Below are 26,261 nucleotides of genomic sequence, written 5' to 3'. Positions count from 1 at the left end.
AAGTATATTCCCCTTACCCTGACTCGGAAGAAGGGTCCCTCCTTGGACAAAGGTGCAAACCAGTGCCAACTAGAAACCCCATTTCTAACAATTACGTTTTATCTCTCTCTGCAAACATAGTGCTCCAAATAGTGATATAGTGGGTACTCTTGGCAGTATCTTGGCTCTCCGTTGCTTAGTGGTAACCCAGCCTTAAGTCAGTGAGTATTACTGAGAGAGTTGTGCCTACCCAGGGCATAATGGTGTTCTAAACTTGATATGGTGGATATTATTTGTAGTACTTTAACCGTATCTGTCTGTCATATCCATTACAGGGGTCAAAGGGCAGGCAGGGACAACTAGACCCCAATGTAATTCGTTTAGGTTGTTTGTTGCTGGTTTCCTCGGGCCTGACATACTAGACTCTACAAACTAGGCCACATACATTTTTCTGCACTTGACTCTCAGGGTAGTAAGGGCAAGCAATTCAAGGTGTCCAAGGGAGGTAGTGTGGAGGGTAGAGACTCAGATCTCAAACAATCACACAACAGGTGCAATAATGTAATGTCTAGCCCAATGCTAAATATTTTAATGAGAACTGAGCTTCTTAGAGTATACATACGGAATAAGAAATCTACATAGATGCACTATGAGGTCTACGTGGTTCACTAATTAATAAAACATGGCAGCAATCACAATAAAAGCTTAGGACCATGCTCACTATGTTACAGTGTAATTTTGTAACCAGTAGATCTGCCCGCAGCACACGGATATTCAGTTCTTATGTAGGTATAGCAATGCTCTGTAATGTCCCATCAAAGTCTCATACCTACAAAATTCCCAATTAATATCTCTCTGGTGTATGGAATTACTAGATGCTGTGCACACTCGAGCAACTACATCTCCTTCTCTTAATGGCCATCCGAGTGGCATGGCACCGGTTCCACAAAGGCACCTCCATCACTTTCCTCCATCAATCGCAATGGAAGGATCTTCTTTCTTCAGTCAATGGCACTAGTGTAATCGCTGATGTGCAACAAAGTTAGAATCTGCACAGGATATCTCCATCTTTCTCCGCGTTAGTCTCTGAATCAGCAAGTCTTTACTTTGAGATTGACACTGATAAGTCCGACACAACCTTTCCTCTTTCTGGCTTCACTTAGCAGCCAGGCTGGGAGACTGAAAGACCCTGGGCAATCACAGGTCTTCCTTCATAGGCCCTCTTGACACTCGCCCATGTTTCCTCTTATTCCTTTCGGCTACTCCTCACACGAGTCCTGACAGCTGCATTCTTCTCCACAGACCAACCAATCAATCAATGTACTTGTAGAGCGCGCTACTTACCTGTGAGGGTCTCAAGGCACTGAGGGGAGGGGGGGTGCTGCTACTGCTCGAAGAGCCAGGTCTTGAGGAGCCTTCTGAAGGCAAGTAGGTCTTGGGTCTGCCGTATGTGGGTAGGGAGGGTGTTCCAGGTCTTGGCGGCGAGGAAAGAGAAGGATCTGCCGCCAGAGGTTGTTCGTTGGATGCGGGGGACAGCGGCGAGGGCGAGGGCGAGGCTGGCAGGGCAGAGCTGGCGGGTGGGGTGTAGAAGCTGAATCTGCTGTTAAGGTAGGCTGATCCGGCTTTGTGGAGAGCTTTGTGTGCGTGGATGAGGAGCTTGAAGGCGATCCTCTTGTCGACGGGGAGCCAGTGTAGGTCTCTTAGGTCTCTTAGGTGGGGGGGTGATGTGGCTGCGGCAGGGCATGTTGACGATCAGTCGGGCGGAGGCGTTTTGGATGCATTGTAGTCGTCGTAGATGTTTGGCTGGGATTCCTGCGTAGAGTATGTTGCCGTAGTCCAGTCTGCTGCTGACGAGGGCCTGTGCCACCATTCTTCTTGTCCCTGTCGGGATCCACTTCTAGATCCTGCAGAGCATGCGGAGGGTGTTGTAGCAGGAGGAGGAGATGGTGTTGACCTGCTTGGACATGGAGAGGGAGGAGTTGAGGATGAATCCTAGGTTGCGTGCATGGTCGGTGGGTGTTGGTGCTGTTTCCAGTGTGGTCGGCCACCAGGAGTTGTCCCAGGCTGAGGGGGTGGGTCCGAGGATGAGTACCTCCATCTTTCAGTTCAGCTGCAGACGGCTGCTCCTCATCCAGTCGTCGACGGCTTTCATTCCCTCGTGGAGGTTGGTTTTGGCGGTGTGTGGGTCCTCGGTGAGGGAGAGGATGAGCTGGGTGTCGTCGGCGTAGGAGATGATGTTGAGGTCATGCTGGCCGGCCACTTGTGCGAGGGGGGCCATGTAGATGTTGAACAGCGTCAGGCTGAGGGATGAGCCCTGAAGGACGCCGCAGATGATGTCGGTGGCTTCGGATCGGAAGGGTGGGAGGCGGACGCTCTGGGTTCTGCCAGGGAGGAAGGACGTGGTCCAGTCAAGGGCCTTCTCTTGGATTCTGGCTTCTAGGAGGCGTGTTTTTAGAGTGCGGTGGCAGACCGTGTCGAAGGCGGACGACAAGTCCAGGAGGATGAGGTCCGATGTTTCGCCGTTGTCTAGTTGGCGCCTGATGTCGTCTGTGGCGGCGATGAGGGCTGTCTCTGTGCTGTGGTTTCATCTGAATCCGGACTGGGAGGGGTCCAGGATGTTGTCTTCCAGGTGGCGGGTCAATTGCCTGTTGACGATTTTCTCAATGACCTTTGCCGGGAACAGGAGCAGGGAGATGGGCCGGATGTTCTTGAGGTCCTTGGGGTCCGCCTTGGGCTTTTTGAGGAGGGCGTGCTTCCAGCTTTCCGGGAATGTTGCTGTTTCGAAGGAGATGTTGATGACCTTCCGTAGTTGGGGTGCGATGGCTGCGTCTGCTTTGTTGAATACATGGTGTGGGCACGGGTCTGACGGTGATCCTGAGTGGATGGAGTCCATGACCTTCCATGTCTCGCCGTCGTTGACGTTGGACCAGGAGGTCAGGTGGATGGCGCTGGTGGTATTCACAGGGGAGGAGGAGTCTGGCGTAGTTGGGGCGGTTGTGGTGTTGAAGCTGTCGTAGATGTCAGCGATCTTGCGGTGGAAGAAGATGGCTAGTGAGTCACACAGTTCTTGTGAGGGCGGGATGTCGTTGCTGTTGGAGCTGGGGTTGGAGAGTTCTTCTACGATGCTGAAGAGCTCTTTGCTGTCGTATGCGTTGTTGTCCAAGCGGTCACTGAAGGAGGATCTCTTGGCTGATCTGATGAGGTGGTGATGTCTGCGGGTGGTGTCCTTGTGGGCTGCGTGGCTGTCCAGTGTGCGTTTGTGGAGCCATATTTTCTCCAGTTTCCGACATGCTCGTTTGGAGGTCTGGAGCTCGTCGGTGAATGAGGAGGCTCTCTTGCTGACGTGGCTGTTGGAGGGTTTCTTGAGCGGGGCGAGGGTGTTGGCGCAATCGTCTATCCACTGTCTGAGGTTGCGGACCGCGGCGTCTGGGTCGGTGGGGTCGGTGGGTGGGTTCTGGGCGAGGGTGGTGATCAGTCGGTCTTCGGTGACTTTGCTCCAGCAGCAGCGAGGCAGCTGTTGGATGCGTTGGTGCGTGGTTGGTTTCTTGAAGGTGAAATTAATGCAGCGGTGGTCGGTCCAGTGGAGTTCGGTGGTGTGGTCGAAGGCGACGTGGGTGCCTGTGGAAAAGACGGGGTCCAGCGTGTGGCCAGCGGCGTGGGTGGGCACGGTGACGAGTTGTTTGAGGCCGAGGTTGGTGATGTTGTCAATCAGGGTGGCAGAGTTGGCGTCGTTTTTGTTCTCGAGGTGGAAGTTCAGGTCCCCGAGGAGGATGTAGTCCGTGGAGGCGAGTGCGTGGGTGCTGGCAAGGTCAGCGATGGAGTCGCTGAACTGAGCCCGGGGTACGGGGGGGCTGTAGATGAGTGTTCCTCTGAGGGTGGTGTTGGGCTCGGTGTGGATCCGGAAGTGCAGGTGTTCGGCGGTGTTGAGGGTGTCGTCTGCGTGGGTGGCGACCTTGAGGGTGGACTTGTGGAAGATGGCTATTCCTCCTCCGGTTCTGTTGGCGCGATCCCTGCGGGTGATCTTGTAGCCATCCGGGATGGCTATAGCGATGTCAGGCGCCGAGGAGTCGTTCCACCAGGTCTCGGTTAGGAAGGCCACGTCTGGGGCGGAGGTGTCAAGCAGGTCCCAGAGCTCCACGGCGTGTTTGCGTGCGGAGCGGATGTTGAGGAGTATGCAGCGGAGGTGGTTGGGTCCAGTCCTTGGAGGTTTGGTGGTTCTGTGGCAGGTGAAGCTGCAGGTGCGGCAGGAGAAGGGTCCTTGGGTCAATTTCGGGGTGGCCTGGAAGCAGGTGTGGTTTCAGCCGACATTGAGTGCGTGGAGGCTGCTGGCGTCGTAGTGGAGTCTGGTGTCGTGGCGTTCGCAGGGTCCAGGGGTTCTGGCGCTGGGCACGGTCCAGGCGCGGACGGGCGCAGACGGGCTTGCCTTAGGCGCGGCCACGCAGCTGCCGCCATTTTAAGGGGAGCTGGGAGGGAGGAGCAGCTGGGAGGCGGGAGGCAGGGGAAGCGAATGGGCGCGGGGGCGGGGCCACAGGGGCAGCAGCGGTGGGAAATGTGCAGTGGGCACGGGACGAGGAAAAGCAGCGCTCAGGGATGGGCAGCAAAAAACAAGATGCAGGGCACAGGCGCTGGCGGGGCTGCAGCGGGGGGGGCAACCTACCAGGCAAGGTCAGAGGTCGCTCTCCTCACCACGCGGCTGCCGCCGTTTTAAGGGGAGCTGGGAGGGAGGAGCAGCTGGGAGGCGGGAGGCAGGGGATGCGAATGGGCGCCCGAGGCGGGGCCGCAGGGGCAGCAGCGGCGGGAAATGAGCAGTGGGGGGGCAAGGAAAAGCAGCGCCCAGGGGTGGGCTGACAAAACAGGATGCAGGGCACAGGCGCTGGCGGGGCTGCAGCGGGGGGGGCGACCTACCCAGCAAGGTCAGAGGTCGCAGCAGACTCCTGTGGGATGAGGCTCTCTTTTCTCCCTTCTCAGCAGGCATGCAGCTCCCAGGGTTACTGGCAGACCCACAGCTTCTTCCAGCAAGACTTTCAGAAACCAGGTGATGCTCCCCCACCCTCAGGAGAGTGGCTAGCAATTATACCAATCCTGTAACACAGCAAGTCTTCTCAGGCTATGAAGTAGCTAGGAGTCGAACTAAGTGGGGAAGTTTGGGACACATTTTTATACTGTATTTTCTGACAGGTGATGGGATCCACTGTCTGAGTTTAGAAATCAATTTGGTGATGTTTCCTCTCAAAATTAATTTTTCCTTTGCGGTGCAAACAGGTTCATTGTGCAAGATCACAGCTCCTCACAGCGGGTAGTAAAGATGGTGGCTGCAAGCAGGAGCACCCACAACAGCAGCACAATGCATGTGAAGCTCTGCATCTGATTCTCAACAGCTTTCCAGAATGGACCACTCAAAGAAAAACAAAAGACTGAGGCTCTTCCCAGAAACTTCTCTTTCAATAGCAAATGTCCCTGCTGTCTCACTCACATTGTGCCATGTTTATTCAAATGGCAGTTCTCAAAAAGGACTAATCAGCAATCCTTTGTTTAACAGATCACATAGAATTGATAAAGGTAGCCCTCTCTCCATCCCTCCACACTTCTGTGTCTAGAGTTACTCACTTCTCCTCAGGAATGCAGTCAATATACTTCCATTGTCTGGGAGCTGTTTCACAACCAACAACTTATGCCATGTTAGAGAAAGAGAAATCCAAAATGGATCCCACTGTCATGCAAAGTTACTTACAAACAAAATGGAATCCTGGTAGTATACACCATATATGCACTTGACATTTGAACAAGGATATCGGAGCATGGTCTGTTCTTGACACATGAGCAGAATTTTACTGAAAGGGGTTTGTAGGCATTATGCTTGTATCTTTGAAAGGGTAAAAGGGGCTATTCATCTTCAGGCCACTAAAACATGGGTAAGCCACCACCACATTTAACTGTGGCCAGGTTACAGATAAAAGTATAGTGCCCAGCCAAGGATATGTTTTAGTGCCCCTCTATTACCTCAAAGTTAGGCTATGGGCCCAATATCTATTTCGGACCTGGGTCTGCAGTGCTCAAGCAAGATGCTGTGTGTTCTGAGGCCAAAGTAAAGTGAGGATACCAGATTCACTTGCAGTTGAGTCACACAGAACAGGGATACACAACCTTTAAAATGTAGAGGACATTCCCTTTGAAACATCTGCATTATGGTGGCTCTATCTTGACATAGGGGGCATTTTGGCAATGCTGTGGCTAACTGTGGCGTAATGGACGGCGCAACATTGGCATTCAAGTTTCTAAGCAACATTTCAGTTGTTCCTGGCATAATGTTGTTCCGTTCTTGACATTGTGCCATGCTTGGCAAACTTACAGCTGTCCAATGGTCGTAACAATTACTGCCAGTAAATGGGCATCTGCTATTTCATGATGGTGATAAATGCGTATAAAAGGTTGAATCTGTCTTCGTGTGACAGTAGCAAATGAACATACTTTGTAAAAAACATTCTATTGTTTGGGGAGAAAAAGGTACTTTGGCATCCCAAGACAAAAATATATTTCATTATCAATCAATCAATCAATCAAGGACATTTATAGAGCGCACTACTTACCCGGAGGGTCTCAAGGCGCTAGGGGGGGGGTGCTGCTACTGCTCGAACAGCCAGGTCTTGAGCTTCTTCCTGAAGGAGAGGTGGTCTTGGGTGAGGCGCAGGTTGGTCGGGAGGGAGTTCCAGGTCTTGGAGGCCAGGTGGGAGAAGGACCTTCCTCCTGTTGTCGTTCTTCGGATGCGGGGGACGGCGGCGGGGGCGTGACTGGCTGATCGGAGGTGGCGTTTGGGAGCGTAGAAGTTGATGCGGTTGTTGAGGTAGCTCGGGCCTTGATCGTGTAGGGCTTTGTGTGCGTGGGTGAGTAGACGGAAGGTGATTCTCTTGTTGACGGGGAGCCAGTGCAGGTCTCTCAGATGTCCGGAGATGTGGCTGCGTCGGGGGATGTCGAGGATGAGTCTGGCTGAGGCGTTCTGGATCCGCTGGAGTCTCTTCTGGAGCTTGGCGGTGGTTCCGGCGTAGAGGGCGTTGCCGTAGTCCAGTCGGCTGGTGACGAGGGCCTGGGTGACCGTCTTCCTGGTCTCGGTGGGGATCCACCAGAAGATCTTCCGTAGCATGCGCAGGATGTTGAAGCATGACGAGGAGACGGCGTTGACTTGTCTGGTCATGGAGAGGGAGGAGTCCAGGATGAAGCCCAGGTTGCGTGCGTGGTCTGTCGGTGTGGGTGCGGTGCCCAGGGCGGGGGGCCACCAGGAGTCGTCCCAGGCGGAGGGCGAGGAGCCCAGGATGAGGACTTCCGTCTTGTCTGAGTTCAGTTTCAGGCGGCTGGTCGTCATCCACTCGGCTACATCTTTCATCCCTTCGTGAAGGTTGGCTCTGGAAGCGGAGTAGGAGATGATGTTCAGGTTGTGTTGGCGTGCGATGGGCGCGAGGGGGCTCATGTAGACGTTGAAGAGGGTGGGGCTCAGCGAGGATCCTTGAGGGACGCCGCAGATGACTTCGGTGGCCTCTGACTTGTACGGTGGTAGACGGACTCTCTGTGTTCTTCCGTCGAGGAAGGAGACGATCCATTCCAGTGCCTTCTCCTGAATTCCGACGTTGCTGAGGCGCTGCACTAGGGTGCGGTGGCAGACAGTGTCGAATGCCGCGGAGAGGTCTAGGAGGATGAGGGCCGCTGTTTCTCCGTTGTCCATCAGGGTTCGGATGTCATCGGTGGCAGCGATGAGGGCGGTCTCGGTGCTGTGGTTGGCTCGGAAGCCAGACTGTGAGGGGTCGAGGGATCCATTCGTCTCGAGGAAGGCGGCCAGCTGTTTGTTGACGGTCTGGGTATGGGGGATTTGAGTGAGCTTATTTATAAAAAAAAGTTTCTATTTTATGCTCAAATCTGCATTTTCAGAATTTGCAAAACTGATATCTAAGTGATTATCCAGGCAGAGTTTGTAAGACAATTGGTACTTACAGCATTTGCTTTGTATGACCTGTATGAAGGTGTTTCATAATCCTATATTGGAAGACAATTCTACATTAGCACAACTTCTGACTGGGGCCTCAGCATGCAAAATTGATAGGGCCCTTCGCTCTGTGGTTCTGTAAGCACTATGAAATTGGACAGTAACATTGATATATGAGTTTGGCTTGTTATACATTACTGTCTACATTTTGTGACCGGAATTTCTGTAATTTTTATTCCATCCTGCCCCTTCCAAGTATAATATTAGTTATCACATATAAATAAAAAATCAACTTAGAGGGGGCAAGTTGGAAAAATTAAGTACAAAAGACATATACATTTTCATAAATGATGGCCCATTTCAAACGGCATGATCAGATGTGTTTAACTGCCTATAATACATATGTCTTTATTACATTTAAGGGGAATTGTGCTTAAAATACACTGTTTCTCCACCATTTTCTCAGATTTCTTGGGGAATGGGAATAAGTCTTAATATCCCTCTGTTTTCTTTAGTTAAGTTGTGTGAAATTTAAGCCCAGTAAATTCCATCATTTGCTCCCCTTTTTAGGTCTCGCGACCTGTCAATGCGCATGTGCATTGAGCGGAGCGAGACTATAGGGGCTTAACCGCATGCGTGCGGGCGGAATTCCGCTCGTACGCTGAGATTTTTAAAAGCGCACTTTACGTGACGAGCTGGGCTCGTCATCAGCGTGCGAGGAGGCTACCTCATGACGAGCCCAGCTCGTCATCAGCGTGGAAGGGGTTAAACAGACTTTAACTAACTGGCGATTTGATGCTGTGCCCGTGCGCTTTTAGGTCAATGCACAAGCGCATTGACCTAAAATGCGCGTGCACAGCATCAAATCGCCAGCCATCTGTTCCCCAGCAGCTCTTCCCGCTCCGCCCCACAAGCTTCCCCCAGCTTGCGCTCTGCCTCAGCCGCACTCCTCCCACACCTTTGAAGTGAAGCTTAGCTTCACTTCAAAGGCCCCTGCTGCTTCACACTATTCACTCTCCCTCATCGCCGCTCTCCCCGCTCCGCCCCCTGCTGCGGCCGTGTCGCATTTCTCCTCCCCCCTCCCCACAGCAATGCCCTCCGTCTTGTTTCACTTTCAACTTACCTTTTCTTCCTTCCCTTCTCTGCCGTCATTTGATTCACAATTCCCCTCTCACTTTCAACATTCCCCTATACACCCCGGACTTCAATATGTGTCACCCACGAACCACCCCCCCACATTGTATCAACCACTTATCCTGGTCGTGTCTTATAGTCTTTCCTCTCTCTCCGCTCGCGACTCGTGTCTACCTTTCCTTCTCCTCATCTTTTGTATTCTTCGCATTATCTTACTTCTGAACTTCGCACCTTCTTACTCCTTTTCAACTTCATGACGTTCCAACTGACCCATTCCCTATCCACCCACCACCCACTTAACATAACTATCTTCCTATTACCTCACTACCCCGCCTTCAGCCTTGAGAAAGCCCTGGCTTATTACAATTATTCACAGTTGGTCTCGTGATAATTTCAATAACTGCAAAATGTTGTCTTGGCAACTATACATTTATTGACCACAAGCTGTTGTACCTGTGTACCTTGTGTCGAGGTGCCAAAACAGGGTCACACCAAAAGGCAGCTTTGCAGTAACATTACCTCTAAACACGTGCTGCAAAGGAATGCAGATGCCCCGAAACAAATGACTTCTATTCTGGGAAGATTAATCCTGGATTAACTAGCAATAATGTTATCTTGTTCTTCACACTTACATATTTGCATTTCTTATATACATATCTTTTTCTTACTACTGAAACAGGGAGAGGCGGACGGGATAATGCTCGCCCCTCCCGGGAGAATTGCTATTTCATTACGAGACCGGAGGTCATCATAATGCATGTTGGTAGCCCTCTAGCACTACGTTTGCATATGCTCAATTCGCTTGCAATAATGTTTAGTGAAAAAAGAAGCATTCGACCCCTTAGCCCCTCTAATAATGTCTTCAAACCTTCTACCTTTCCAGAAGGCTTGGCTTGCCATTGCACCTCTCCCTGAATGTGCTTTAAACTGTTGTAAATCAAAACCAGCTTGTTTATTTTCTCCTCCCGTGCTTCTTGTGTTTTTTAAACACGATAAAATACAACCTTGAAAGTCTGTAATGTAGAACTGCTTTACTCAGTTGTGGTTAAGAGCTATTTACAAAATGCCAACCCAGTTAATGTTTATCATGGGGCATTCGCCGCCGAGGGGGAAGTCACAGGAGAGTGTGAGAGGAATCCCGCTGCTTCTGACAGTTGCGTACATTTGCATATTAAAAGGTGCAGCTCGGCTCGAGCTCCGGACACAATGCACACGCCCCCTCACAAGCCATGCAAGGAATCACAAGCTCTAACCAACAATTCCACCTCCACACTAAGCACTTTCAGGGTGATTGCTTTCTATTACATGTCTGGCGAAGGCAGAATGGTCTCGATCATACGTTTGTTTCCCTAACGTGGTTCAATGGCGAAGCTTGCTTGTACCTTTGCAATGTCCTAAATACGTTTATTAACAAGTTAGAGGGCTCACTTAGAAAACTCGGGGCCCACCTCACAGACTCGTATACTCATGAGGTACACTAAACCAGTACCACCAGGCGGAGTGCTAACACTTGCTATGGGCTGAAAGGCCAAAACTAAGACCGGTCCTATATAATAATGCAACCCTTTGTAATACAACTAGAATAACATACTACCAGCAGTTAATTATTATATTACACATCACCAAGGAATTTTGGGAGATATAAATAACATGACTAAAGGCCCGGGTGCTTCATACAGTCCGCAGCCGTAAAACCGAACTGTGACTTATAATATCCACAATATGCTAGATAGGTGTAACTTAATATGTTACCAAATGAAAGTACCACTTTCCTCCTTCAGTATAAAAGGGTGCTTAGAAGTTGGGGAAATGTTGTAGTATTTATAAAGCATGTCTTTCGTTTTTGGGAAAAGCAAATATTTGCAAATGAACACCTCCCTGGCAGGTTAGGATGTTTTCGCGCATTATTTTATTGCTTAAGTTTGGCAAATGGCAGGAAGTGACATCATACTCATTTTGTTCATACATAAAACAAGTGCTTCCGTTTTTTTTTAGCTGCTTGTGGGCCTCTTCTATTAACTGGAAGGATGTTTTGTTAGTGTTGATTACCCTCATGTTTACCACAAACGTTGACTGCAACAAGCATAGGAACATGCAGTCTCCCATGCCTTTCAAACCAAGTATACGGCGTGCCTTTGTAAGTTCAAAACTGCCACGATTTTAAATCGTGCACACTTTTTAAGCTATCTGATTCGCCTATGGGTGCCACTTTTAATTTGGTGCTGGGCCCATTTCCTGACCCTGTCCACCCCTGCTTTACTTAATCTAGCATTGTGCATATTAATATATACTGGCTGCTTCTACAGTGTATTTCCATGCACATAAGACCCTTGCATAGTGCATGAAAAGAGAACAGCGGGTCCTCTATATGTATGCATGCATTCACTTTATGGGTGGTTGCATTAATTATGAAGCATGACTGAAAAGCTGTGGAGTGAGTATTAAGGCAGTGAGAGATTCTTACAGTGCCTTTTGCTGGCTCATAAAGGTGATCATACCACATGCTCATCCAATTATTGGCCTCCTTACAGAGAGCACATATTATGGTAAAGCCTTCCCTTATGGTAATCCACATAAGTGATGCAGTTCCTGTTTATATTTAACATTTTACCTGATCTTGCATTTCCTAAGAGTTAATCCTTTTTCCAGATGTGTTTCTGTAGTTTATTTCTCGTGCAACATCTGATAATTTTATAGTACATACTGTGAACGAAGTTGCTTCTAGGTATCTGGAAGAGTTCAGATTATAGGTGGGTTGCAATTTAGTGCACAATTGGTAACTCTGGAGTTGAGGCTGACGTTAGAGAACTTTTTTTACAGTACCCCTCGGTAGGTCATAAAAGTTATTTCGTCCACATCCTCATCCAATCTGTAGCTTCTCTGCAGAGTGCATAGACCGACTGTCACACGTGCCAATTGTAAATATTATTTTATGGGAGGGAGATACACAGCTGTCTAAATACTGCTGTATTTATAGGGGAGACGAGAGAGAGAATTGAGTGAGCATGCAGAAGGTTGTGACACAAGGAAGTAATGCAGAAAGATGAGGTGAAGACAGTGGTGGTGATGATGAAGGACATGACATGTTAGATATGCAGATGAAAGATTTCTGATAGCTGTACGAAAACAAGCATTGAAAATGCAACAGGTCTCGCTTCTGATTAAGTTAAAGCTATTTGCTTTGCTAATGGTATTGTATAGCAAAGCAAATGGCTTTTTCTCTCTCTATCTCTCCTCCCTCTCTCTCACTCTCTCCTTTCTCTCTCATCTGTTGATCGTCCTCCCCCACACACAACCCCCCAAACACATCCCCACACACACACAACCCCACACACACAACCCCACCCCCCCACACACAGACCCCACACACACACAATCCCCCCACACACAACCCCACACACACAACCTCCCACACACAACCCCACACACACAACCCCACACACACAACCCCCCACACACAACCCCACACACACAACCCCACACACACACACAAAACCCCCCACACACACAACCCCACACACACAGCCCCACACACACACAGCCCCACACACAACCCCCCACACACACAACCCCACACACACAGCCCACACACACACAAACCCACACACACAACCCACACACACAACTCACACACACACCCCACACAGACCCCCCCACACCCCACACACACACACCCCCACCTCCACACACACCCACGCCCCCCACACACACAACCACACACACACAACCCCCCCCACACACACACACAACCCCCCCCCACACACACAAACCCCACACACCCCCACACACAATCCCCCACACACACAGAACCCCCCCCCACACACACAACCATCTATCTATCTATTGCCCTCACTCTATCGCCCTCAGTCTATCTATCGCCCTCAGTCTATCTATCAACCTCACTCTATCTATCTATCTATCGCCCTCACTCTATCTATCTATCACACTCACTCTATCTATCGCATCCTCACACCATCACTCAGCACCAATCACTCAGGGGCACCACAACATCACTCAGGGGCACCACAACATCACTCAGGGGCACCACAACATCACTCAGGGGCACCACAGCATCACACAGGGGCACCACCACATCACTATGCGCTACCACAACATCACTGAACGCCACAGCATCACTCGTCGCCACCACAACATCACTCAGCGCCACCACAGCATCAATCTGTGCAACCATTCAACAACAACTGGTTCAAATATGTTCTCTCAATGTTTCAAGCTTTATTACAAATGTCACAAAAAGATGTTAATATTTCACTTCTGTTCTTGGATTTTCATCACAATAAAATACACTGAACATAATCTTCACAACAGTTATTTACAAAAGTTTAAGCTATTGCCATTATAAATTACAAAAACTTTATTTAAGTATTAATTATTTTTTTTAAAAGCTATTGTTATTTATAATACCAATACATCTAAGTCACGTAAATGCAACACATATTGCATTACAAATGCTATAGGTGTCACATTTGCGAAAGTTAAAACTATTGGCATTGTAAACGACAAAGCTATTCATTTATCTATTTTCAAAACCAACACATTAATAGAATATTTGTCATTTACAATACCAATAGCTCAAACGTTCCTAATGCGAGACCTATTGCATTGCAAATGCTTGTTTATATTAAGGGGAGAAACACCCATGCTTACTGATCCCTTAAAATATGTCATACACACTTGCTTTACTCCAGCGTCCAGCAAGGTATTCACACAGTACCATTTAAAGTTCATTAGCCACCAGTGCAGATACAACAGATTCAAGATGACGAACTGTGACTGTTTAGTGCCACAATTTTCAAAATATGGGTAGTGGATCTGTTTCCTTGTTCCTTTCTTTTTTGGAAAGACTTTATCTCAGAAATCTCAACACACGTTTAGGCTGCACTAGAGGTCAGTACAAGTTAACAACTACTAGATTAGTCAGCTGTTTTTTGACCGGTTATCACTTTAGCAATGTTAGCGGCGCATACTTAATATTAAATGTAGTCCACATTCGGTGACATTAACAAGTTACTGGTGGGATCAATCAGTAAATTGAGCACGGGGCAGAAGGATCTGTTTCCGGTGCGACAAATTGTCACATGCCTTTGAGAAGCAAAGACAAAATAAATTTCACAATACCATTTCACATTTTACATATGCATTGCTATTTTCTCCTAGGTGATTCTTCCATATTGTATCTAACTAAGTGGGAAAACAGTAAGTTGAATTTCCTGAAATTTTGAAGGAAGCACAAAGGTTGTTTTCCTGACTATAGATACACTATCTGGTGTAGTAGAGAAAACCATAATGGCAAGTGTGCAACCACATTTCATACATAGGAAACACGCTGTAACATGCAACTAAAGAACTGTTTACTCTTACTTCATCTGATGACATAGGTACGTATGTCATGCCGTATGTTAAAGTTTTTCTGATGTGCAATTTTGGGTGACAAATTATTTGTGGGAATTAGTAATTTTAATGACACCTATGACTGTGACCGAAGAATTAATGATTTTTTACTCAAAACTCGATGGTTATCTTATTTAGAAGTGTGATTAATAATGTATTATAGTTATGCCACATTTGTGTATGAGATACCAATATTTTAAAAAAAGGATGTAGGTTCTGATTTCCTGATGTGAATAACAAGAACCCCTGAAAAACTTGATGAGACAATTCCTAGGACAGGGTAAATGTACAGTAGAAAATAAACTCCTAGGCAACTAAACAGTTTAATATATCACTTGATATTGTTGGGCTCAGTGTAACAGATCAAAGCTGCACAAATATATTTCAAATGATTAAATCTTCAATTGTCAAATTCATATTAATCATCTTCATTATTTAAAAATACCAAAAAGGCAGAATTTATTCAAAACATAATTTCTCTTCATAAAAATACAATAAAAACCAAAACGTGGCAGTAGTTAAGTCTTCGACGCACGTTACGATCAGTTTTGATCTGTTACCCAGAGCCCAAGTGATATATTAAACTGTTTACTTGCCTAGGAGTTTATTTTCTACTGTTTCTGATTTCCTGCTCATCCTGCTCCTTCCGATTCCGTTCTCCGAATCAGCTACCTGCTGTAATTCTTCTGTCCCCACGTTTTCCAAGGATCACAAAGCACTATGATGTAAATGGACTGTAATGTTAGAAAGCATGCATTGTGAATAAAACTTTCCAATGCGTTCCTGATGTATCATTTACAAGGATTGTTCTTGCTAGTTCCAATGCAGGCATGCAGAAGAACATAATTAATATATGATAGATCATGTATAGTATCATTAAATATTATATGAGCTATTGTTAAAAAATCCTTCATATTGTGTTGTAAACAGGTGCACAATACCGATTGGGCTGAAAGGGCTTTAGCCCCCCCTGCCCCTGCCCATCCCCCTGGCTCTGGCTACAGCTCTTTGGGTGCCTGTCCCAGGGAAAGCTTGTGCTAAGTACAACTCAGACCCAGAAAAAACAAGGGAACCCTACCCACTGAGGAACCAGGGTGCGTATTGTATATCAAAGAAACAATGGTTCCAGTGGAACAATAAAAGTATACTTGATGAAAACACAACAATGTACAATAATAATATGAAGGCTACCGAGGATGTAGGAAGGAAAAACAAAACTCATAACACCAATTGAGTACCATCAGCTTGTTATCTTTGCGAGAAAAATTGTTCAAATATTTACATATCACAATTCACATAACATATAACAGTGTGAAGACTTAAGAAAGAGTGTCCCAAGAGTAAAGTGTGAACCGAGGAGTGGTTTGAGCACACATTAAGGTGACAGCAGTGACAGTTATGTACACGGTTTCAACAGGGGTATATTTACAAGGAAGTGGGAAAATGACCATACACACAGTATTCAATAATATATACAATGACTATTTGATTCATAGACATTGATTAACAGGTTCATTCCCAAGGAGCGTCGACGGCGTTTCGACCCTTTAATGGATAGAGGGTCTCGTCAGGACAGGGGCGGTGTGGGACATCTGTGAGGGTGAGAAAAGGGGGTGAGCTCCATGTGTAGAAAAGTGGAGTTACAAAACGGGCTGTATATGAAGGCTAGGTACCTGTAAGATTACAATCAAAGACTCAGTGATGGAGTGGGTGCCAACCATGCGTAAAGGAGGGGACGATAAAGATACTCACAATGAACCCGGCCGGGTACTGTGGCGAAAAGGGAACAGAATCAAAATGGATGTGGTTACAATTAACAAGCAATGGCAACAACCTGTGTAGGCGAGCCCAAGGTTGAGTACTTACCACTGTAAGTAGCCGATTGATACGAAGGGTTAACAACACGGAACTGGATAGTAGAATCGTGGCACTGAAGTGCTGCAATGAGCACGGGTAGGGCGCTAGACAGGAAAATGCCTGTGGAAGTAGGAATAAGTTAGAGGGGGTTTCCCAGAAGATTGCTGGCACGGTATGGAGAGTATGAAGAGACAGGCGAGTTACCTGAAAGTACGCGCGGTCTGCCTTAGTCCGACTGTTTAGTGGTGAAGGCAGCGCCGTGCACGAGGGATTAGCTGTTTAGCGAATGCGCAGGGGAAGTGAAGAGAGCAGAGTGCTCGATCTTCAACACGGAAGGGAAAGGAAAGGGAAGAGGGTAGGCACAGAGTCATCGATGAGCTCCGACAGTAGGTGCAGGACCAGGCGGTAGGGAACAGAATTACATAACAGTTATGCATTCCAGTGCATAATAATAATTACAGACATATTACAATATTTAACAGCCATAAAATATAAACCAACATTTAACTGTTAATACTGTAAAGTTTTTTTACACAGTAAGAAAGAACACACAACAGGCTCATGATTAAGGGTTTACAGGGTTACCAAAGTTGACATATCATCCGACATGTCCAAAGTAGATTATTGTCCTAGCGTGGCGACAAAACCTCTCCATTCCTCAGAGGAATTCAGACCTTCATTGATAGAGTTAGTTCTATCGATCCAATGACATACACGTCGTTGCAATATTTGTGCTATATTACCACCCCTTTCCGGTAGTCTAGCAATGTCAATCACTTGCCATTTTATTTCATCGGCAGTGTGATTTTTGTCCACGAAATGTGTGACAAGGGGTGCAGAGACAACCGACCTTCTGATGCGGCTGCGATGTTGTGCTATCCTTGCCTTGATAGGTTGTTGGGTCTGTCCAATATATGGGAGACCACATGGACACCAGATGCAATACACAACGTTGCGTGTGTTGCAATTGGAGCAAAAATCAGCGTGTGTTCGCCATTGCTGTATTTAAAGGTGGTAGTATTTTCTGTGAAGGGACAGTTCACACAGTTCCCACATTTATGGTGACCAACTGCGGGGGGAAGGCCCCAGGCTGATTCTAACATGCCCATCTTCTTAATTACATCAGTGGAGGATCGTACCAAATGATCTTTAATGTTCCTAGATCTCTTATAGGCAAATAAGGGGACCTCCAGTAAGGGATCTATACTTTTAATGATGTTCCAGTGTTTGGTAATGATGTTGCGGATCTTATTCGTGTGAGTCCCAAAGGTGGTAACGCACACGATTTTATTCATCTGCTGTTTGGTCTTTGTCACTAGCAGAACCTCTCTCGGACAGTACCAGGCACGCTTTAATGACCTTTTCACAAGTTTATTGGGATAGCCTCTCAATAATAGTTTCTTTTTCAAAACTTCAGCCTCATTCATATAGTCTTCCTTGCGGGTACAGTTCCGACGGATCCGCAAGAACTGACCGAAAGGAAGGCCATCCCTCAGCGCTCTAGGATGTTGGCTGTTATAAGATAGTAGCGTGTTCCTCTCAGTAGGTTTTCTGTGGAGTGAGGTAAATAATTTGCCATCAGCCTGTTGGATGTTCAGATCTAAGCAAGCTATAGTAAATTTGTCTAGCGTTGAGGTAAATGTGAGGTGTGGTTGGATTTGATTAAGATAGGTCACAAATTCATTAAAACTATCCTCGCTGTTTCTCCAGATTAGAAAGATATCATCTATGTACCTATACCAACACCCAATATGGGTGTGTAGGGGATTCAGGCTACTCAATGCAAAGGTCAGTTCTATGTAGTTCATGTAAATATTTGCCAGATTTGGGGCAAAAACTGCTCCCATACTGGTCCCGCTGCATTGCTGGTAATATTGTCCATCTGATACAAAATAGTTGGTTTGTAATGCTATGCGGAGTAATGCAATTATAAAAGAAGTGGGTACATTAAATGGTCTCGGTCTGGTATCAAGGAGTTGTTCGATGACCTGAATGCTTTCAGCTTGAGGGATGTTGGTATATAGCGAGGAGATATCTAATGTGGCCAGCCAGTCCGTGTTGGTATTGTATTCGAGTCCTTCTACTAGGTTTATCATGTGCATGGTGTCTCGCACATAGCTTTTCTGTGAAGGGACAAATTCCCTAATGAAAAAGTCAATATAACGACCAATAGGTTCCAGAATCGATCCACAACCTGAAAGAATGGGTCGACCCGGTGGATGAGTGACACTCTTGTGTACCTTGGGAAGGGTATACAGAACCGGAGTTCTGGGATTCTCTGCATTCAGGAATTCAAACTCTTTCTTAGTCAGAAAACCTAGTTCTAGGCCTTCCGTGGTAATCTTTAAAATCTCATCACGGATTTCTGAGAGGGGATTCTGTCTGAGTTTTTTATAGTGTTTGACTTCTGAAATTTGTTTGGTGAGCTCTGTGTCATAGAGCTGACCTACATGGATGGCATCTATGTAGCCCTTGTTTTACCATCTTGTTTACTGTGTATTGCCTCCATGTTACAGTTTCAGCTCTAGCGGCTATTGGAAAACCTTTTTGCAGGCTGTCATGTATTTCTTTAATGGTCTATGTATGAATGTGTAAATATTGTATTGCTTGAGGTTGTGAGTGAGAGTATCTGTAGTGGATGACTGTGGGAGTGTGTGGGACTTGACGAAATGTACGTCACTCTAAAAAACTCTTATGGCACACTGCATATTAGATCTTAAATCAATTGGCGTTTTATATGTTTTTTCTAAGCACCTATGTGGAATTTTCTATATCTAGTCTAGCTTAATCAATGATAAATAAAATATATATTTTCTCAAAAAAAGATGTATGGACTCTATGTGAATCTATGTCAGCTCTGATATGTAACCTCTTGTCACCCTATGTTTGAGTATGAGGATCCCCTAGTGGGACCTTGCAATTGACCCTGGCAGGGTTTCCTTCGTTTCTATTCAACTGTCCGAGAGAGGATCTGCTAGTGACAAAGACCAAACAGCAGATGAATAAAATCGTGTGCGTTACCACCTTTGGGACTCACACGAATAAGATCCGCAACATCATTGCCAAACACTGGAACATCATTAAAAGTATAGATCCCTTACTGGAGGTCCCCTTATTTGCCTATAAGAGAGCTAGGAACATTAAAGATCATTTGGTACGATCCTCCACTGATGTCATTAAGAAGACGGGCATGTTAGAATCAGCCTGGGGCCTTCCCCCCGCAGTTGGTCATCATAAATGTGGGAACTGTGTGAATTGTCCCTTCACAGAAAATACTACCACCCTTAAATACAGCAATGGCGAACACACACTTGATTTTTTCTCCAATTGCAACACATGCAACGTTGTGTATTGCATCTGGTGTCCATGTGGTCTCCCATATATTGGACAGACCCAACAACCTATCAAGGCAAGGATAGGACAACATCGCAGCCACATCAGAAGGTCGGTTGTCTCTGCACCCCTTGTCACACATTTCGTGGACAAAAATCACACTGCCGATGAAATAAAATGGCAAGTGATTGACATTGCTAGACTACCGGAAAGGGGTGGTAATATAGCACAAATATTGCAACGACGTGAATGTCATTGGATCGACAGAACTAACTCTATCAATGAGGGTCTGAATTCCTCTGAGGAATGGAGAGGTTTTGTCGCCACGCTAGGACAATAATCTACTTTGGACATGTCGGATGATATGTCAACTTTGGTAACCCTGTAAACCCTTAATCATGAGCCTGTTGTGTGTTCTTTCTTACTGTGTAAAAAAACTTTACAGTATTAACAGTTAAATGTGGTTTATATTTTATGGCTGTTAAATATTGTAATATGTCTGTAATTATTATTATGCACTGGAATCAATAACTGTTATGTAATTCTGTTCCCTACCGCCTGGTCCTGCACCTACTGTCGGAGCTCATCGATGACTCTGTGCCTACCCTCTTCCCTTTCCTTTCCCTTCCGTGTTGAAGATCTAGCACTCTGCTCTCTTCACTTCCCCTGCGCATTCGCTACACAGCTAATCCCTCGTGCACGGCGCTGCCTTCAACACTAAGCAGTCGGACTAAGGCAGACCGCGCGTACTTTCAGGTAACTCGCCTGTCTCTTCATACTCTCCATACCATGCCAGCAATCTTCTGGGCAGCCCCCTCTAACTTATTCCTACTTCCACAGGCATTTTCCTGTCTAGCGCCCTACCCGTGCTCATTGTAGCACTTCAGTGCCACGATTCTACTATGCAGTTCCGTGTTGTTAACCCTTCGTATCAATCGGCTACTTACAGTGGTAAGTACTCAACCTTGGGCTCGCCTACACAGGTTGTTGCCATTGCTTGTTAATTGTAACCACATCCATTTTGATTCTATTCCCTTTTCGCCACAGTACCCGGCCGGGTTCATTGTGAGTATCTTTATCTTCCCCTCCTTTACGCATGGTTGGCACCCACTCCATCACTGAGTCTTTGATAGTAATCTTACAGGTACCTAGCCCTTCATATACAGCCCGTTTTGTAACTCCACTTTTCTACACATGGAGCTCACCCCCTTTTCTCACCCTCACAGATGTCCCACACCGCCCCTGTCCTGACGAGACCCTCTATCCATTCAAGGGTTGAAACGCCGTCGACTCTCCTTGGGAATGAACCTGTTAATCAATGTCTATGAATCAAATAGTCATTGTATATATTATTGAATACTGTGTGTATGGTCATTTTCCCACTTCCTTGTAAATATACCCCTGTTGAAACCGTGTAGATAACTGTCACTGCTGTCACCTTAATGTGTGCTCAAACCACTCCTCGGGTCACACGTTACACTTGGGATACTCTTTCTTAAGTCTTCACACTGTTATATGATATGTGAATTGTGATATGTAAATATTTGAACAATTTTTCTCGCAAAGATAACAAATGATGGTACTCAATTGGTGTTATGAGTTTTGTTTTTTCTTCCTACATCCTCGGTAGCCTTCATATTATTATTGTACATTGTTGTGTTTTCATCAAGTATACTTTTACTGTTCCACTGGAACCATTGTTTCTTTGATATAAAGTACAACTCAGAAGCACCAGAATAAACACTGTCTTTTCTCTGAGGGACACGTTCAACTTCTCCTGCTGCTGCGGATCACAGACTATTAAGAACATCCCAGGGGGTTTCGTTTGCCATGCTCCCCCCTGGGATGTTCTTAATAGTCTGTGATCCGCAGCAGCAGGAGAAGTTGAACGTGTCCCTCAGAGAAAAGACAGTGTTTATTCTGGTGCTTCTGAGTTGTACTTTATATCAAAGAAACAATGGTTCCAGTGGAACAATAAAAGTATACTTGATGAAAACACAACAATGTACAATAATAATATGAAGGCTATGGCAAACGAAACCCCTAAAATACCTGGGCCTCCTCTTCGGAAGGGACCTAAGATCGACATTAGACCACAATGAGGAGGCGATGTTAAAAAAAATTAAGTCCAAGCTAGACACGTGGGGCCCCAAATTCATCAGCTGGTGGGGAAGGATTGAGACAATAAAGATGATGGTCACCCCCATGCTAAACTACCTGCTCTCCATGTTGCCTCTCACACTCACATCCGAGTTCCACAAACGCCTAGACAAAAGCATCAACATGTTCCTCTGGGGAGGGAAAAAACCAAGAATGAGCTTAGCGAAACTCAGACTAAAAAAAGAACAAGGCGGATTGAACCTCACGAACTACAAAGCCTTCCAGCCTGGCCAAACAGGGATTACACTGGATAGCCCCCACACCAGAATACATGCCGGTATGGCTGGACCTGGAAAGGAGTATTCTTGGTGGCGCAGACCCAATTATGGCCCTCACGGCGCACAAGCACCCAGAAGCCAAAAACGCAATTATCCACAACACAAAGACGGCGCTGCTGAAAGTAGACAGGGAAATGACAGTTAGTATCAAAGGCACCAAATGGGAATCACTGTGGCATAACACCAAAGTCACATACAAAGGGAAAACACTAGACAGCAAGGAATGGCGCAGCAGAGGCATCACAACGCCGTCACAACTAGAAGCAGGGAACAACCCACTCTCCTACAAGGCACTACAGCAGATAACATCCCTACCTAATAAGGAGTTCTACGAATTCCTCAAAATCAAAGCAGCTGTCACCAAAGCAGGCCTCACGAAACAAACACCCACCATCATACAATACGCACAAAACTTAAACAAGACAGGCCACCAAACAGCACAAATCTACAAGTTAATCACACCACGCACCACAACTCTCAACAATAAGACACTTGCCTTTTGGGAGGAGACCATACAAAGACCGCTAAATGAGGAAGAGAGGGCCAGACTATGGACGTCTGCGTCCAAAAACAAAATCACGCCACAGCTAGCACAAACCAAATACTGGTTACTCCACAGGCTGCACTGGACACCAGCGAAACTAGGGAAAGTGGGAGCTAGCGAGAGCAACACATGCTGGAACTGCCAGAGGGCCACAGGAGATCTATCTCACATGTTATACGAATGCACCAGAGTCAAGACCTTCTGGAGCAAGGTCTATAACGTCATAGACACAGTAACGGGAAGTAAGACACAAAGAGGACTAGCGGGAATAGCCACTGCCTTCCTAGCAACAGAACTCCAGTCCAAAGAAGTACGAGACCTGGTCGATGTCCTTCTGACGGCTGCGGTGAAAACGATCTTGGGTAACTGGAAGGACACCAGCAAAGCCACCTTCAAACGCTGGTTCAATTGGGTAACCTTCCTCCGGGGGGCAGACAACATCACGGCCAAGCAAAAGACGGCGAATCATACTGCCAAAGACAACATGTGGGAAGCTCTTGACGCATACCTGGAACAGTGACCCCCCCCCCCTCTTTTCTTTCTTTTCTTTCTCTCTTCCTTTTCTTCTCTCTCTCAGGCCCCGCCAGGCCGCAACTTTGCAAGAACAGTACAAGTATTACGAATGTTTTGCTCTGTATATGAAAAATTTTATTTTCAATAAAAATATTTTGAAATAAAAAAAAAAAGAACATTCGAGGGGAAAAACCCCATGACGGGGGTTCCAATTGTGCCATTCAATGTGCTTTACCATCAATATTGTTTTAAAGGAGAATCAATGTTTCACAATAAGCACTGGTATGAAAGAGAGGCATCTGACCTTGAACGGCGAGTGGATGCTTAGAAGCAAAGAAGGTGGCAGTAATCACAAATTGTCTGAATTTGTAATTGCATTTATATAGTGCTTACTACCCATGCAAGGACTGTAGTGCGCCACAAAGATTGCCCACCCTTTACACGTCACAAATGTCACAGACACTTAAGAAACAACCACCATGAAAGTGCATTTAGCACATGAATCATGTATGGTTTAACAAATTAATGTAAATGTTGCCCTTAGCAATATCAAAGAGTGCCTTTTCTGTAGGATTAGAGAACTTACTCACATGAATGTTTTGCCTTAAATAAGAGTGATCAATAAAAAATCATATTCATTTGGTAGAAAATTTACTCACCATGGAAATGAAATGTGATTTTCTATATGTGTGTGTTACTTTACGTGAATAACATTTAATGAATTGACACCGTGATTAAACACTTTTTTATATATGCAGAAAATAACCATTCTAGAAAGAACATTGAATTTATGTAATGTGTGCATTAATATTTGATTTAAATGTAGTTTTCAGTCATACTTATAACTAAATATTATGATGACATTGAATATTATATGTAGTATGAAACCAAATGCATTAGAAATGTATATTCATGTGTTGGTAAATGTGCATTACGCAAATTAAATGTGCACCATTGAAGTTAATGTTTAAACTTCTCCAAAGTCGACCTGTATTTCAAAATGCTGCATAAAGCTGAGATCAGTTTTTCTGCTAACTCGACGTTTCTTGCAGGTATTCACATACATTGTTAGGGTAGACCAGATACATCACTCTACTAGAGATTGGTGGAACAGGGGCCTGAGAAAAGGACTTTGACGATGGTACACTGAGCCCTAAATGAATGAACTATTTCCAAACGGTGCCATCTCTTTGTGTTTGAGGGAAAGATGCCGTTTCCATGTCCACTGTGGGATAAACCAGCAATGTTGCACTCTGCAACGTGGTGATTTGTGGATTACAATGGACCACTGATGGTGTGTTCTAGGGGGGTGTCGCCCAATGGACTTTGCACGTTATAATATATTGTTCTCCCAAGACTGTTGCAAATATCTCTTTCCTGATGTTGATCAGACTCCTCACAGATTCCTTTCTGATTCTCACCGACACCTTGCAGATTCTTTGCAGATACCTTCCTTGATTCCCTAAGTACCTGAGCAATTGCTAGCTTAATGGACTTTGAGAGGATTTATGCCCCAATGCTTTTTCTGATTTTTTCAGGTTCTAAACCTCCTTTAAGTAAGCAAAATGCCTTTCCAGCAACAGCGCACCGCTGTCTTGGGTGAGACCTAAAAATAAGTACATGCACAATGATGTTGGGTAAATAGGGGAGGGGCTGATGGACAGCACCATCATCTATTAGCGGGGACAGGAACTCTTAAAAGATGGTCCATAGGTAGCAGTACCAATCCTCTGCTTAAATTTTCTTGGGTGCCTGTCCTTTCCCCACAGGAAGCCCAGCTAAGGCCCAAGAATTGATTTTGCCTGTGAGTCTGCCTCTACACCGCTTGCCCTGTTCTACCGACAATGCCACATCTGTTGAACTGGTTTGGAAAATAGCCATCACTGTGCAATAACTCAAGGCCCACGCTAGACTTTCCTTTGCGTGATTTACCTTTTACCCTGTATTAAGTAGTGAGTTATTGCTCTCTGGATTGATGGAGAAACGGGTTTTCAAGAACCCGTCGCTGAGATTGGACGATTACAGTTCACTTTCCATGAAACATTCACGACGTGCACCTCACGCCCGTTTGCAGTGTTCAAAGTTAGCCCTCCTTAGACACCCCCACCCTCACCCCTCTCCACTCTCCAAAAGTAGGAGGACTCTTTTTTCCTCCGATATAAAGCACGGTCTTCTTGGCGCGTGCAGTGCCTTACCTAAGGAGGCCATGGCGGTCTGGGGCCTTCGCCAGCGCAGGTGCTTCGGCCTCTGCTCCTCGCCCGTAGCGCCACACTTAATCTGGGATGTGAACAGGAGGGAGGCGGCCAGGCGGTCGCACCGGTCTCTCTCCGCCTGAGTGTCGCATCTCTCCCGCAGGTACCTCAGCTGCTCCAGAAACTGCGGCTTCAGAACGTCTCCGTTCATCTGCAAAGAGAAACCAGACACACATGTGCTTGTGAATAACGGGGCCTGACGGCAGCTCGTAACAGTCCGAGGGGAGGCTGGTGTATTTATCATAAGGGTACCTGGGTGGACAACATGATCGCAGGCGGCCTCGCGCCGGCAGCTCCTGCCTGAGTGAGCCGGGCAGCAGAGGCCCCCGGGCTCGCATGGAACCCGGAGCGGGACGCGCGGCCGTTGCCAGGCGGCAGCCGAGAGACACAATAAAAAGTTCCGTCACTGCGGCTGCATGAAAAGAAGAAGGCGAGGCTTGTGGCGAGTGTCTGCTTTCCGAGGGGAGATGCAGGGTTCAAACTCTCAGGTTACAAATGTCAGCAACTGTATAGTTAATTTGGTGCCAGTTGCACTCTACTGGCCCTGCTGTAATTTTAATATGTGTTATATTTTCCGTCGTATTGTATGTGCTTCTAGTGTCTCGCAGGATGTCAATTACCAGAGTGTCCTGGTGTAATATGTGCACACTTTCAAACTGAACGTGAGATCACTAAAAGTACCGTGAGGTGCAGCCCGGAAGTAACCACCGGGCAGACAGAAACAAGGACACCATGTAGCGGATCTCAGTAATACATTCATGAGAAGTGGTGATGAAGGCGGACAACATCCACAAAGCAACATCTCCATGCGCCCATAATTCCTGCTT

General features: G+C 46.4%; 1 protein-coding gene across 1 annotated transcript in view; it reads right to left on the bottom strand.

Moving 5' to 3' along the window:
- The window catches only part of TEX26 (testis expressed 26), a 118,393-nt gene extending 92,590 nt beyond the window's left edge, over window positions 1-25,803 (bottom strand). Inside the window, exons 1-2 of the mRNA XM_078655999.1 lie at window positions 25,687-25,803; window positions 25,378-25,585 (exon numbers count right to left, since the gene is read on the bottom strand). Coding sequence (XP_078512125.1) covers window positions 25,378-25,585; window positions 25,687-25,701 — 223 coding nt within the window. The 5' untranslated portion in view covers window positions 25,702-25,803. The remainder of the gene's footprint in view (window positions 1-25,377; window positions 25,586-25,686) is intronic.
- Between the last annotated feature and the right edge of the window lie 458 nt (window positions 25,804-26,261).

Source organism: Lissotriton helveticus, chromosome 8 (genome assembly GCF_964261635.1).
Source record: "Lissotriton helveticus chromosome 8, aLisHel1.1, whole genome shotgun sequence".
NCBI classification, from domain to species: Eukaryota; Metazoa; Chordata; class Amphibia; order Caudata; family Salamandridae; genus Lissotriton; species Lissotriton helveticus.
Note: the sequence above shows the minus strand (reverse complement) of the source record. Positions and strands in the feature narration are given on the sequence as shown.